This window comes from Podarcis tiliguerta (genome assembly GCF_965153285.1).
Source record: "Podarcis tiliguerta genome assembly, chromosome: 5".
Classification (NCBI taxonomy): Eukaryota; Metazoa; Chordata; class Lepidosauria; order Squamata; family Lacertidae; genus Podarcis; species Podarcis tiliguerta.
In genome coordinates this window covers 20,427,182-20,443,494 of record NC_139538.1, presented here as the reverse complement: position 1 = coordinate 20,443,494, position 16,313 = coordinate 20,427,182, and the positions used below count along the sequence as shown (strand labels likewise).

Genomic DNA, 16,313 nt, shown 5'->3' with positions numbered 1-16,313 from the left:
TTTTATTTGTTCATGAGCATGTGCTACCCAACAGGAATCCAACCATTTTCAATAGCACGACAAAAGAAGGGACCTATGTACACAATCCATTCCACTCAAGGTTTCACATATTTTCTTACAGGAACTCCTCTTTAGTGAATGTGTTAAATTGGTACCTGCCAGTGTTAGCTGTGTTGTGGACCCAGTTCTGGCTATGGCAGCTGTAGTCTTCTAATAACTTGTGGTATGTCGCCACTGCTCTCTCCTCCCAATTGTATGCTCTGCAGATTTATCGATTCTTAACTAATATTTATATAATCATATAAGGGGGTGTTTGCATGGTTTATAATATGCTCCCCCTGTCTGTTTTGGACCTTTAGGATATGGTATAGCATCCAATCCAAGAAAACTGTTTTCCAGTTACCCTTTACCACTTCCATTCAGGGATGCCAGCAAGATTTTCTGGACCCAGGACACCATCTGTAGATTAGGCCCTCTATCCCACTTGCAAAAGAAGACACAAATGTGCATCAAATTGAATATGCTTTGTGTCATATGCTAATATATATATTCTCTTTTGTTGGTGGGGTAGGGGACCTACAAGTATATACAGAGCCACACACATGTAGTAATATGTCTGTCAGGCAGAATGTCTACAGTTTAAGCTTTTTCCATAGTGTTGAAAGTGGACAGAGTTTGGAACACTTACCCCAGCCCAACTTTAGTTCTTATCTCTTATGAACTTTCATGGTTCTAGAGATATTTGTGGAGTGAGTGCCTGTGGAGGTATGTTACTTATTTTGTGGAATTAATAATACTACTTTTGGGTTAAGATAGTACTTCCATTGGTCAAAATGGCAGCCCCTATTGGGGTGTCTGGTTATCGGACCCCTCGGTGAATCCTCCTCTCTACAGTCAATGGCCCTTGGTTGCTCATGAGCACACCAAAATTTGGTTTCAAGTAGAAAGATCTCCCCTTTGGAAAGACACTGGCAAGTGCTTCCCATCAGCAGTATCCTAACTAGTCTCTAAGAAAAATAGCAAGCACAGTTCACATGCTAGAAGAGTTTGGATTTTATATCCCGCCTTTCACTCCCTTTAAGGAGTCTCAAAGCGGCTAACATTCTCCTTTCCCTTCCTCCCCCACAACAAACACTCTGTGAGGTGAGTGGGGCTGAGAGACTTCAAGGAAGTGTGACTGGCCTAAGGTCACCCAGCAGCTGCATGTGGAGGAGCGGGGAATCGAACCCAGTTCCCCAGATTACGAGACCAACGCTCTTAACCACTACACCACACTGGCTAGGGAACAAAGAGAGGGTCGTGGCAAGAAGGAGTCTAAATCCCCCAGAGTAAGGAAGGTATTCAAAGCCAATGCAGTCTGTTTGTGTGCATGCTGTTGTCTCTGGGAAGGATCCCAAGACTAGTATTACTAATTCTCTAAAACTAGCTTTCTTTGTAAATACATAGCTAAGATACTTGTTCATACACACAAACACACTTTTGTATACAGGCACACTAGCAGATCTGGTAACAATAGAAGAAACAACTGAACAGCCATCATCATCATCACTCCAATCCATCTGCTAATACCAAATTCACTCAGATTGAATCAGAGTTTGTTGAATCCCAAATTCCTACTTGCAAAGGACCAGGGCTCATTACAACTTGCAAGCATGAAAATGGCTTTTCTACTCATGCAATCTGTGGATTCCAAAATAGTTAGTACACTCAAAAATATAACAAGGTTTCCATTGGATACTTCCACATTAGAGTTTGCTGTTTTCTCAGTACTTAAGATTCTTACAGCTGAGAAAAATTGAATTTATGCTGTGCCCCGCTGACATGCCCTGCTGTATTCAAGTGTCATCCGTTGTTTTAAATGATATTCCCAAACAAGGCAACCTTCCTTTTTCTTATTAAAGCCTCTATTCAGTATAATTAATTTCTAGTTAATTAACAAGAAAAAACCCTAATGAATCACAGAAATCTTTGGCTTATTCTTCATAATTACTTTTCCTTGACAGTTAATACTCCTAAATCTAATTGCACAATATTAATTGTTACATAAATAATTAGACATACTTTAATGCAAAGCAGATTTGTTCTTCACCTACTTCATAAACTTGCCTGTCTTAAAATATTTACACAGTTATGCTGACCACATTCTGATTAATATCGGATCTCTGCTATAAACTAGGAACTAATAATAATAGCATAAATAAATAATAAGGCATAAATGAGCATCACTGGTCTTAAACCAGAAACGGAATATCGGCCACTTACTAGATGGGAGGCACCTCTGAAAATGTATGTAGTATGGAAGGGCACTAATAAACTAATTTGGCCCTTACTATTTCTGCGACTGCAATCAGTTGCTATACTAGATGAACTCAGTAGAAATGTGCAGGCTAAATTTTGTCTTGATGTCAGTGTGAACTTAACCAGGTGATTTGTAGTATATGAATGGCTGTGATTGCTAGCCCCTTAGTTCAGTGTTTCTGATTTGAGATACATAATGTGCCATGTTTTGCCTTTCGTTCTCCTGTGCTTGGTTGCTTGTGCAGGCACTGCCTGCTTACTGAGGATTAATAGACTGAATAAGTGCAATTTCTCCTTTTTGTATTTGAAGAGCAACGATGGTGCAAACTAATAGTTAAAATTTCTGTACATTCCCTTGCTGTTCAATGCATATTTTTATATGTACACATGGGTTAGGAGTTAGCATCCCAGTTGTAATGAGCCCTTTCCTGACAAGTAAATCTGCTAGTGTGTAGGTACTCTGGATTGTCACTTGATGTGTAGATACTTTGACAAGAAGGGCTTCACTCTGCAAGCTAAAACCCTTCCCAGCCTCCTATCTCATTACATTCAGTTTCTAGTCTCTCTCGCCTTCATGCAAGCATGTGTCTACATATGGGAATATTCATTTCCCCTACACACACACACACACACACGCAAAGAGTGTGTGTGTGTATTTTAGGAGTGAAATTGACTTATCCCACTTCTCAAAGCTGACAGCTGTCCTATTGTTTAGGCAGTTGGCTGATGTTCTTACTTGTAAATAGATCTGTGATTCCTGTTTGTGAGGAGACTCCAGTCTGCAGTGTCTCTTACACACACACACACACACACACACACACACGTAAGCACAACTTTTTCAAGAGCAACCAAAGGGTCTGGATACTAAGCCTGATGAGAAACAATTGAGGGAATTGGGTATGTTTAGCCTGGTAAAGAGGAGACTTAGAGTATATATGATAGCCTTCTTCAAACATCTAAAGGTCTCTCACATGGAAGATGTAGCATACTTGTTTTCTCCTTCTCCTGGAGGCTAGGACCCAAACCAATGGATTCAAGTTACAAGGCAATTCCAACTAAGCATCAGGAAGAACTTTCTGATAGTAAAAGCTGTTCAACGGTGGAACAGTCTCCCATGAGAGGTGGTAGACTCTCCTTTCTTGGAAGTTTTTAAGCAGAGGTTGGATGCTCATCTGTCATTGATGCTTTACCTGAGATTCCTTCATTGCAGGGGGCTGGACTAGATGACCCTCAAGGTCCCTTCCCAACTCTACAATTCTATGATTTTGTGATATGATTTTTATCTCAAGAGAGAACTTCCTGTATAGCTTAGACATATCCCATCGTGGGAATTTCCATTACATGTCTCATCAAGGAAGAGAGAGATTAGGGAAGAACTTTCATCTCTACAACATACCACTTGTTCTCTACAGAGATTGCATCCTTTTAGGAAATTATTTAAAAGTGATCTCTGTACATTTCTTCATTCATGTACATGAATTGCTTTCTTAAATGCTGTATGCGACTCTCTTAATTTTCAGTAGGACTTACTGCTCATTGTTCCTACAGATTTCTAGTGGGGCTACTACTGAGTATACATGGGTGTGTTGGCCTTGTGCATATAAGCCTTTCATATTGGGTTGGTATTTTTACTTATTTAGAAGATTCATATCCCATCATTTGCCTATAAAAGCCCCCAGACAGGCTTGCAACATATGCCTGATTCACACTTTCCATTAAACCATAGTTGAAAACAAGCAATGGTTTAATGCAAATGAGCAGCGTGCTAGTGCTCAAAAGTTCCCACAGCACTCTTCCCCTGGTTCTGCTGTACTGCCACTGGTTGTAAACTCCAAACTCAGGCTTGTGGTTTCCTTTCTCCAAATAGATCACAAGGAGGAAGCCAAGAGCAAATGATGGTTACCACTCTGGGTTTGCGTTTTGATGTCATGAGAAGCCAGACTCTGTCAGGAGCAGAGGGGAAATGGAAGAAGAACTTTTCAGCAGTGCACAGCAGCACACAACACATTCACTTTGAAACCATAGTTTGTTTTTACAGTGGTACCTCGGGTTAGAAACACCTCAGGTTACAAACACTTTGGGTTACAGACCCCGCTAACTCGAAAGTAGTACCTCGGGTTAAGAACTTTGCCCCAGGATGAGAACAGAAATTGCACGCGGCAGCAGGAAGCCCCATTAGCTAAAGTGGTACCTCAGGTTAAGAACGGTTTCAGGTTAAGAATGGCCCTCCAGAACGAATTAAGTTTGTAACCAGAGGTACCACTGTACTTGCCTTAATGTGACATGCAAACTAGGCTATAGATTAAAAACAAATATATGTTTATATAACAATACACAAAAACTTGTGTGGGGATTATGGGTACCTAGGGTGTCCTAGCATTGATATTAAAAGTATATTGGCTTTATTGGGACTTAAGTAGTATTATTTAGCCTCCCCAGATTGCATCTTATTATCTACTTGGATCCCCCCCCCCCCAAGAGCCCTTATTACCTAAATTGATTTCTTTCATATGTTTGTTTTTTCACTGGGGCTGTTCAAGTTCTGGAATTTTTACAAAAAGAATAATATTTATATATCTTCTGATATATAGAGCGAGTGTTATATATCAACTATGTTATATATACGAAATACAGCAAGTACTATAAGGCTGAATCCATTAACTAACATATTTATGCCTAATGAATCATAGAATCAATATGTCTATTTTCAGATGTGACCTATTGTAGAATTTTCTTTGGGGACAAAAGCAAAACAAAACACTATTTCATTTCCCCCTTATCCTGCTGCTGATGTTATATATACTGAACCACACTGGCACAATTATTGTAAATGGAATAAAGCTGAAGAGAATGATTGCTCCCAATTTATTCTAGCACGGCCAACAGTAAGACAAACAATTACTGCAATCCATTTAAAATTACGTATTTATTATAAAGCTTTATATAAATCAGTTGTAATATTACAAGCTAATAATTTTTTTCTAGTTGATTTTATAGGGTCCGTTTGGGGTTACTGGGTCCATTTTGTAATATTCACATCTGGATTTATAAGGCTGTGTTAGCAGAAGGCAAACTGTTCAGAATACTAGTAATGTAAATGCAAAATTTGTTGGGAGTCATAAAAAAGTAGGCAGGCAAATATAGTGATGGTTAAGTTCATGATTGGTGCATTGCATACTATCAAAATGGCATGAGGTCAGCTTGAGGATTCTTTACAATAGACACAATTCTGTGTAGCTGGAGACAATTTATGTTGTTGACATAGAGCCAGTTAAGATGCTCTAATTGGCACCATTAGGCAAACTAGTTTACATGTCCAGAGAAATATGAAATAATTGTTCTTACTGCTCACATGAGCAGGCTTTTGTACACTTGAGACAGTGTTTTAGAGTCTAAACCTTAGACTATCTGAACAGACTGTTCGGTGTTTTGCAGTTGAGCAGTATAAAGGCAATTTCTGTGGCTCAATACATAAGATGAATGCTGAATTCTATTTCTGGTTGTTGGTCAGTAATGATGATGCAGTGCTGCATTTACATGTTTATATATTGTTGTCGATTGCTTAGCTTTAAACAGGTCACAGCATTTTTGTTATTTTGTTTACTAAAGCATTGTTTTGAACAATTTTCAATGCTAGCTAATAAAAAATGAAATTTGCATGCTTTTACATTTATTAAGTATATATAAAGTGTATATAAGGGTTGTATCCAATGTAAGGCTGAGTAACTTATTCTGTTCATGCAAGGATTTATGCCTGCTTGCATTAAGATGTGTGTGGGGTGTGAGCTTTGACTTTTGCATGTCCAGCTGCTCCCTAGCCCAAGGAGCAGAGGTTGACAATATTTTATCAATTAATTGAGTGAGTGATTTCACAAGATTTATATACCATTTGATTGTAATGAAATTTCTCTTCCCCTTGTCCAATGGCTTGGGACCTGAGTCCCAAAAGCAAACCTTCACCAATATCAATTGTGGGCACTGTTGGAAATTTCCTGGGTGCCAGGCATATTTAGCTACTGATGCAGGTCCACTTGTGACTATGTGGAAATTTCTGGGCACAAGGTTGACGATTGACATCTCCATTGAGTCAGCTGACTCGTGCACAGCAAAAGGCGTATGGACCCATTGCTGGGCATCTTAGTCCTCCATCATCACATTAAGTGAAGTAAATGCAGATATCTTTGTCTGTGCTTCAGCCTTTCTCCAGGTCACCCAATGGAACTCATAGGCTACAGTTTAAAAACCTTTGCCTTAGTTGATAGTTAATACCATTTCCATTTCCAATGTGTGCGTTTCTCCTTGCATACTGGGGCAAGTAAATTGTTCAGGAAAGTTTTCAATGGTTGATGTTTGATTGTGTTTTTCATATTTTGTTGGCAGCTGCCCAGAGTGGCTGAGGCAACCCAGTCAGATGGGCGGCGTATAATAAAAGTATTATTATTATTATTAATTGTTGTTGTTGTTGTTGTTGTAAGAGCAAGCTACAGCCAAGCAATGTAGTTTTGCTCATGAATTGTAGAATTGTAGAGTCCCCAAGGGTTATCTAGTCCAACACCCTGGTGAATAGACATTCTGTTGTGTCAACCGTAACCTAGATTTAAGCTGATATTTGATTCTTAGCTTATATATATCGGTTTCTAACTCTGATCTTTGACCCTACGCTTTGCAGAGGAGACCCTCTTGCTAGTGGTGCCGCTGGCTTCCCAGTTGGCATTGACCTGTGACAGGGACTTTTCAGTGGCGGTTCCCTGTTTGTAGAATGTCCTCCCTGGTGAAATGCATCTGTGTCCCTTATTACTAACTTTCAGGAGGAATTTAAAAACATTTGTGTTTACCCAGGCATTTGGCAGCTGGGAGATACTGTTCCTGCCAACCTTGAAATTATCAGCTCCGAGAGTATGTGACTGTATAACAAGTTTTTAGAGGGTTTAAATATGTTTATATTTTAATTTTAATAGTATCATCTGTTTTATCATTTTGGTGTTTGCTGTCTTGGACTCCTTTGGGAGAAATGACAGGTTGCAAGTTTGATAAATAAAAAATAATAGTTATTCCTTTTTCCTCCCTTTTTCTAGTCCGCTGCTGAACAGGCGAAAGCGAGATTACAGTTGGTTCTTGAAGCTGCTGGTAAGTAAATGGATGGAAGCAATAATGTTGTTTTAGTGCCTCTCAGCAATGGCACCCAGTTTTGGAGTACCTTATCTCCTCAGATTTGACTGGCTCTGATCCTATCCATCTCTTGGTGCCAGGTGGAGCTTTTATTCTTCATCCAGGCCTTTGAGTTATGAAATCTTTTGACCTGCGTTGTATTATTTTAACTGAAAATTGCATGTTTTGTTTTTATATTTTGGCTCATTCATGTAATCCAAAAGTTTCCTGCCTTGAGGTCTTTTGACCAAGGGTATGATATAATTCTTAAAAATAAATACATAAAGTATTATGGCAGTACAGTAACTAAATGAGACTGTAATCCTGTTCACACTTACCTGAGAGTAAGCCTCTGTGAATTTAATGGAACTTTCTTCTGAATAAACATACTTCGGATTGTGTGGTCAATTAGCAGAACTGTCATTTAAATATATTTAATAGAGGTGCTACAGTTCTCTATATCCATACCTATTTACAACAAAACATTAGAGAGCAGCTGATCATGGAGATAATTATCTAAAAAAAAGTGTATACCTTAGCCTAAAAGACAAAACCGAAGGTTTTTAAAACTATCTACTCCTTCATATAAGAACATATTTTACTTTTCTGCCTTTGTGTTTTCTTATTAGTATTTGAACCTAATGGTGGAATATACAGTAACTATTGTAGGGTATACTGTTTTGCAGAAATCTTTTGTTCAAAAGCAAAACTTTCTTTTCTTTTCTTTTCCATTTTCCAATAAATGCTCACATTCTCCAGTGTAGCATCTTCTCCGTCATAGTTTGAAACGTATGCATTGTTCTCCCATTCTTTTAATATGTCTCTGAAGCATATAATTATAAAGTAGATGTGACAGGGCAGACCTTGAAAAGCACAATTTGTTTATACTGCTCTGAGCTGTCACACCTCATTTTTTAATTTAACACCTCGAGAATGTATTAAAGATACTATGAATTTTTTGTCATTGTGATCAGAAGCCTGTAGATTTCAAGGCATATTTGAGGTTCTTGTGACACTTTTTAATCTAAAAAACTTAAAATGGGAGTTTAAACCTTAGGTCCAGATTACTCTTAAATGAATTATGGGATTGGAAAATACATTAAAGTTATTCATGAAATTTGAAATCTCTTTCCTAACTTTTATTTAAACATTGAAAAGAATAAGTGCATAAACGGTCCCTTGGATTCCTTTTGTAAAATTAGGGATTATGTTGAACAATATTGGAAATCAACATTTTGTTCTTTATGCTTTCTTGTTCTGTGAGGAGTGAAAATTTTATACCCACACACATACCCACACACAAACACACGACTATTTAGCTGTATGGTTGTAACATATATTAAGATCTTCATTTATGTTTCATAAGTTTTCTTTCATGTTTTGAAATATTAAACTTTTCTAGAGTTCAAGTAGCAAGTTGTTAGCCTAGGAAAGCATATGTAATCATTTACTTTAGTTTGGTATTTCGTAGTTCGCACAAAGTTTCTTCTGTTTTAGTAACCATTGCATGTGTTAATGTGTGCAACATCATTAGCATATCTGAGTGTTCAACAAAAATGTCTGAATTTCTGAGTATTTCAGTTTGATTTTTAAAGTACAGATAAAGGTTTTCAAGGCACATATAAAAGAGTTTGGGATAGTATTTTGGGGTTTATTTGTTTTAGCTTGTGTATTTGAAAGCACTTCATGTTCCTGGTCTATTTATCATGTTCATGGTGTTTTCAGGTAATTTTTATATAAAGTTTAATAACTACTCAGTCACTCTGGAACTTACGTAAGGTATGCCTTCAAGAAGCCTAAACTACTAATCTGTGTTTATAAGAGCACAAATCTAGTTTATATTGCTTGGATATTGGTAAGAGATTTCATGTTAATGACAGTCTGTAGATATATTTACACAGTAAGGGTAATAACTAAAGTCACATAAGCGCTTTTAATGAGTTGTTAAAGAAACTAATTTTGTGCTCGTAAGAACTGCCACTCAGAAAGGATTATTGCTATCAACTATAAATTTATATTTGAGTGACTTTATTTACTTATCCCTCTCAATAGTTAGACAGAAGAAAGCCATTTTAGCATAGTCTAACAATATCACAGCAACTTAGCAGATGTTAAGCAGGCAGTAGCTGAATGTTAATTTTGAGAGGGTAGTATGTTTAAGCCTATCTGAAGTATGTTGCATGTGCGCTTTCCAAGCTTAGTTACAATGCTGTCTCTCTTGGGAGAATTTTAAAGCTAAACCTCTTTCTTTTTGTCACTCTATATGGACTCTCTCAAGTCAGTATAAAGCAGATCATCCCTAGGCTAAAGCTCTTCAGCTTTTGTTATTGGGCTCTGTAGACCTGTAATTAGGCCTCCTGGCAAGCCTTGGAGTCCAGTTAATGGTCATATGGAGTTTCTATGAGGCAGACTGGCTTTGTATAAATCCTTCGTTGGAATATGTTTATGGGTCACTTCCTACCAGGACCATGTTTTGTCCTTGTGCCCTATAGGCTGACAAGGAACAGGTTCCCTTGACCATGGACAGCTCAGTTTGCTGCTCACAATCTACTCAGCTAATCCCCAGTGTAAACAGAGGATTTAGCATAGCTTCTGTCACTTACAGTTGCCAAACCACTTGGGTGTCTCTGATTTCTTTTCCAGAATTCATTATTGAATGACAGAGAACCATAAAAGGATTCGTGCTTGTTGGTATATTAAATGTATCCCATGTCTCTCAAACACTTGAGAGGCAGCATTTTAAAAAAATTGGATTTCCTATTCTGATAAGAAATTATTAATAGTTTATAAAATAACATATTTTGAATAATTGTGGTTTTATTTAAGAATGCGATTTTGAAAAAAAATAAAATAGATGTGAACATTTGTGAACTGTTAATTTCTACTACCATATAAAGACATAGTGAAAATCTGCCATATTGGTAAGATTCTCTTCTGCTGCTTATAAAGACAATTACAAAAGTTGATTGATGTGAGCTTTCAAAGGTCCTGAGTTGAAATGCCTGTCTGATCTGTGTGTGGAATCTGCATTTCAAATCTGTTTCTAAAAGAGCATGCAAAATACTGTATTTTAAAGACAGAATTGTTGATAGTTTAAAGCAGACTTCAGAATAGAGATGTTAATATGACATTAGCAATATGTGGTAAAAACTGACAGAGGAATAATGAATGTTTTATATTTAATGGAGCTGTTTGACAGCTTATCTGCCTGTTTGGCTGTTTAACTCATTATCCTGTGATTATATAGCCAGTTTGTTCCAGTTAACTCTGCATCACTTTTTTTTTTTAAAGAAAATGTTCCTATAAATGAATTGGACAGATAAAATACAAATATATTAGTGTTAGCTGCTGCAAATGTGTTAGGGCATTTCTTGTATGGTTGTCTTCAGTCTTTCATGAAATAATTCTTAAGAACGACAAATCTGTATTTGTTCAGTCTTTCCTAATAAGTGGTCTACAATCCATGGTTCCAAAATGGTTCGTGACAGATGTGGCTTAGAAGACCACATACGTAGACTGTATGATTTTAGTCTGGTGGAACTAATAGGATCACTCATTACTTTATAGATTCTTGCTTATTTTTCCTTTAATGAAAATTGCTTAGTTAAATTGGGTGGCCTTTTTCTTCCAGTGTTCAATGGTTATGCAAAGCCATTTTTAAGGTAGGTGGTAACAAATAGGGAAATAGTACAATTTTCCTGTACGTTGTACAAAATGGAAATGTCTAGTTTAAGGGATGGAGCAACAAATACAAGGGGAAAACTTTCCCCCAAAATTGAATTTTATTAATAGAATAAAATAGGTGGAAAATTGCAAGTCTACAGTTCAAAGTTGTCCCAGAGGCAGGCAGTTCTGAAAAATGAGTGGCAATGTGGCGTTTTGCTTGCATTAAGATGTGATTGATTGATTTTACAATGCCCCTTGATTGTTATAAAACCTCAAAGCAGTTTACAGAAAGAATAAAACAATAGCATCTGTAAAGCACAGTTAAAACCAACTATTTAAAACATTTGAAAATAGTTAAAATGAATGATAAGATGAAAACCAGATTAGAAGACATGTTAACAGTCTACTTGTGTGAATAAACCTGCCTAAACAAAAGGTGCCTAAAAGAGTACAGTGAAGATGCCTGTGTGATGTCCATAGGCAGGGAGTTCCAAAGTGTGTGTAATGCCACACTAAAAGATTGATTTCCTACAAATGTAGAAGGCGTATTGTGGCATGCCAGTTCTACAGACTGAAGCGGTTGAATTGGCATATATGGGGGTAAGGCGATCTCACAAGTAAACTGGTCCTGTGTTGCTAGGGGCTTTATATACTAAGAGTAACACCTTAAACTTGACCCAGTAGCAAACTAGCAACCTTTGCAGGTCTCTGAGCAGATTTGTTGTATGATAACAATTGCTTCTGTTAGCAGTTGTACTGCAGCATTCTGCGCCAACCGCAGCTTCTGAAGGAAGCCCACGTGAAGAGCATTGCAGTAATCCAATCTTGAAGTGCACAAACTAATGCTTTTTCAGCCCAGGAACATTTGTGGCTGTCGTGCCAGTTCTAGCCAATAAAAGGTGCTTCTAGGCACTGAGGCAACACTTGGCCCTCTAGTAAAAAAGCTGGATCCAGAAGCAACCCCATACTGCAAACCCACTACTTCAGGGGAAGTGCAGTTGACCGTTTTCTTGGACACAGGAACCACTCTCCTACAGTGCCTCCATCGTGCCAGGATTCAAGCACCAGCTATTTAGAAGAAGGATCAGCTACTGGAAAATTGAGCCAAATCTGGTTCTTCCCCCACTCCCTTTCCAGTCTAACCAAAGCAAAGGCAAAAGAGGAATATGGAGGAATGGTATTCGGCAACAACACTTTGTAGCTAGCCATTGTGGGTACAGGAGCTTGAAGTTTTGCTTACTGCACCCCATTCCACTCTCAAAGTGAACCTCTGGCAAAATTAGTTAGTGATCCCATGGATTTTGAGCTGGTGAAGTTCCTTTCTTGATGGGAAGGGTGAAGAGAGGGCCTGCGTGTTGTACTCTGAACACAAGAGTGACCATTCACTAACCCAACTGTCATTTACTGTTCATGCATAAGGTCCCAAGTCCAATCCCATATTTAAAAATTATGCAAGAAGTTATGGGTCATACCTCTGCCTGATTGTCTTGGGAGCCACTCCCCATCATTCTGGACAATACTGGGCTAAACTGGCCAGTGGTCTGACGGCTCCATATTTTGAAATATAAAGATTAAAATTGATCAAATTTGAAATTAATTTCCATTGAAAAACTTAGCAATGTGCTTTGGTTGCTGTAGCACAGATGGGTTACAGGCAGCATGTGAAATACAATAGGAGCATATATGAGATCTGAGATTATGGTGGTACTCTCACAGAACTGGTTCATGGTAAGCCCATTTTTCAGTCCCATCTCTATAACCAAAAGGCACACCACAAATCAGTTATGAAATTATCTGAAATCCTAATACTTTAACCTAACTTGTATTAGGTCTAGATGACTAACAGAATTATAATGCAGTATTTCGAAGGAAAATATACCTCAAATATTCTATATTTATAGTGGTTGGTAAAGTCTAATTACCTCCCCCCCAGATAGTAACAATTATACAAGGCTGGCCTAGTTATTAAAGAATGGGGTATTGTGTGTGTTTTTAACAATTCTTCCAGCTGACCTTATTGATTTCAGAATTTGTCCCAAACTTTTCAGAATTGCTGTTCTAGCTGTAATTTTTCTAGCTCCAAATAAAAGTAGCTCATGCTTAGATTATAACTATAGGATTTTGCAAATGTTGTAACATATGGTATAAATTATTCTGATGCAAATGTGTGCTAATTATGTGCAGCTGAATCTTGCATGCTTGTCATTGATCTCAAGTCAAATACAAATTTGTGGTTACCTTAAGTTATTTATATCTATTTGTATTTAGCAAAGTTTGCCAAGAAAATTAATTTTATATATATATATATATATATATATATATATATATATATATATATATATAGGCTGTTGAGCTAATGCACAGCAATGGAGATGGTGATTCAGAACAACAAGAATCCCTTATCATTTTTTAAAGAAAGAATTGTTATTCTGTGGGGAAAGGTCTTTCATTTGCTACATGTTTTATATTTAAATACTACTTGTTTCATTTCTCTGTACACGTGCCTACTTTGTGTATATACACCTCAGTCCTAAGCATTATTTTTCAGAAGCAAGAATATGCTAGGAGTGTATAGGATTATAAAATTAGGCCAAATGCATCTCTCTCGTGGATGACAGAGGTCTCCAAACAGGCAGTGCAGCTTCCCGTACAGCTTGGAGACAGGAAATACCTAAAGCTTAAACAGAAGACTTTATTCCTCCCCTCTTGCTCATACTCACTCCTTACTGAGCACTCCTTTCTTTACTTTTTTCTTCTCCCCATAGCTGCCTTGTATCATTCTACATCTGTTTCTTGCCTATTATTATTATTATTATTAACAACAACAACAACAACAACAACAACAACACAGTGGTACCTCAGGTTACAAACGCCTCGGGTTACAAACACTTCAGGTTACAGACTTCGCAAACTTGGAAGGAGTACTTCAGGTTAAGAACTTTACCTCAGGATGAGAACAGAAATTGTGCGCCGGCAGCATGGCGGCAACAGGAGGCCCCATTAGCTAAAGTGGTACCTCAGGTTAAGAATGGTTTCAGGTTAAGAATGGACCTCCAGAGCGAATTAAGTATGTAACTAGAGGTACAACTGTAATAATAATGTATTTATACCCCGCCCATCTGGCTGGGTTTCCCCAGCCACTCTGGGTGGCTCCCAATATTAAAAACATGACAAAACATCAAACATTAAAAACATCCCTAAACAGGGTTGCCTTCAGATGTCTTCTTAAAGTCAGATAGTTGTTTATTTCCTTGACATCTGAAGAGAGGGCGTTCCACAGGGCGAGGGCCACTACCGAGAAGGCCCGCTGCCTGTTTTCCTGTAACCTCACTTCTCGCAGTGAGGGAACCGCCAGAAGGCCCTCAGAGGTGGACCCCAGTGTCTGGCTCTTTAAAAAATGAGAGCCCCGTTTACCTCAGCTCCCCATCGCCTTCATTTCCCTGCCCCACTCCAAGAGGATAGGACTCTCTCCAACCATGTTTCTCGATGTGGAAAATTCCTCCTGCCTTGTGCTCCAAAGTGCCTTTGGGCAATCAAAAAGCTCATGAAGGGCAGCAATGAATGACAGCCATGGCAGTGTCCAGCTGCTTGAGATTCTCCAGCCTTTATCAGCAGCTGAAAGTGGCAGCCATGGCAATTTTGAAGAAGGGACCACTACTCTCATTCTATTGTTTGTGTCCATGGCAAGTGGCAGAGAGCACTTTGGAGTACCACTGTGCTCTTCAGTTCAGTCAGTTCTGCAGGAGACCCTATCCTCATACATGGAAGTTGCTGTCATGGCTCAGGTGCCACCCCCCCCCCCCATTTCAAGCCTCTAAGGACCAAGATTCCCGCAAGGCTTCTGGGTTGCTCCAGGCTTCCTCCCCTCCACTGCTGCTTTCTGCCTCAGCAATGTTTATATATTCAGATGACTACATCCAAGCCTCCTCTCACTGAAGTAATACAACTCAAGAAGACTGTGCTTAACCAGACAATGGAGAGACCTGTCGGGAGTAAGCATGGACCAATGGTACCAAATAGTATGGGAAACAGCCCTACTAGAAAAATTAACCAATAAACTGAAACTGACACGGGGACAAACAGAAGAAGACGCCTTCACCTCGGTATGGCTCCCCTTTATCACATACACAGCCCAACAAGACAATGACAATAATCCACCAACAGCATACAAATCAATATGGCTAACCTGATCCAAAACACCCACCCACCCCACTCACACACGAAAACAAAGATCACCACAGCCAGTTACAAATAAACAACCACACCCTAGGCCAACCCCAACCTCTCTCGCCACCAAAGGAACACAAGTGAACAGCACAAGCAACGCTGACACCAAACTCTACATACATTAAGCATAATAGAAACATCGCCACCCGACCCCACCCCCACCCATCTTCCCTCCCTCCACCCCCTTTTTTTCTTTTTTCTTCTCCCCCTAATGTCTCAACAAATGAAACGGATTTGTAAAAATGCTACAGGGGGAAAATGCGAGGCATTACACTTCTGTAAAACAAGAAAATCCTTAATAAAATATTTAAAAAAAGAAGACGACTGTGCTGGCTGATAACGCATCTGAATTATCCAAAAGTGAAGTACCCAAATTTGTGCGAGGCAGACTTCAAGGACAAAACCACCAGCAACAAAAAGTTCATTCACTCACAAAGAAGAAGGAAAAAATATGCTTCCCCAGACAATCCTCTGGTCTCTTCCAGTACTTTCATGATCCTCCAGACATGGGAGAAACTTCACTGGTGGTGAGCCTTCATGGAACTGTCCCAGATTCCAAGAATGATCCCAGCAGACCCATCACTCCCAATGCACATCCATCCACTCACCAGGGTCTCCAGCAGCTGTTCGGACTCCTTCCACTTGTCACCAGCAGGAGGGATACTCGCCAGGTTTCTTCAAAGGTAGTTTCCTCAGAAGATACCTTCTCTGGTGTTTATTTAGTTTTCTTCATGGTAGCAAAAAAGGATGGATCTTGGCATGCAGTACTTGACCTCAAATTTCTAAACCAGTTTGGAAGCTTAGGATGGAGATGCTGTCCTCCATCAGAGAGGCTCTCCACCCAAAAGACATTCTAGCCTGAAGAGACCTAAAGGAGACCTATTTGCATAGCCTGTTATTCACAAAAAATTGACTGCTGCTATGCTTCTTCTACAATGACTTCCATTGCTAGTATTGAGTCTTCAGCCTCAGGG

At 38.8% G+C, this 16,313-nt stretch overlaps 1 protein-coding gene across 3 annotated transcripts in view; it reads left to right on the top strand.

Annotated features, from left to right (window-relative positions):
* The window catches only part of RSRC1 (arginine and serine rich coiled-coil 1), a 161,138-nt gene that overhangs the window by 75,836 nt on the left and 68,989 nt on the right, over positions 1-16,313 (top strand). For all 3 annotated transcript variants that reach the window (XM_083442932.1, XM_083442930.1, XM_083442931.1), the window contains exon 6: positions 7,374-7,425. In XM_083442932.1, coding sequence (XP_083299058.1) covers positions 7,374-7,425 — 52 coding nt within the window. The remainder of the gene's footprint in view (positions 1-7,373; positions 7,426-16,313) is intronic.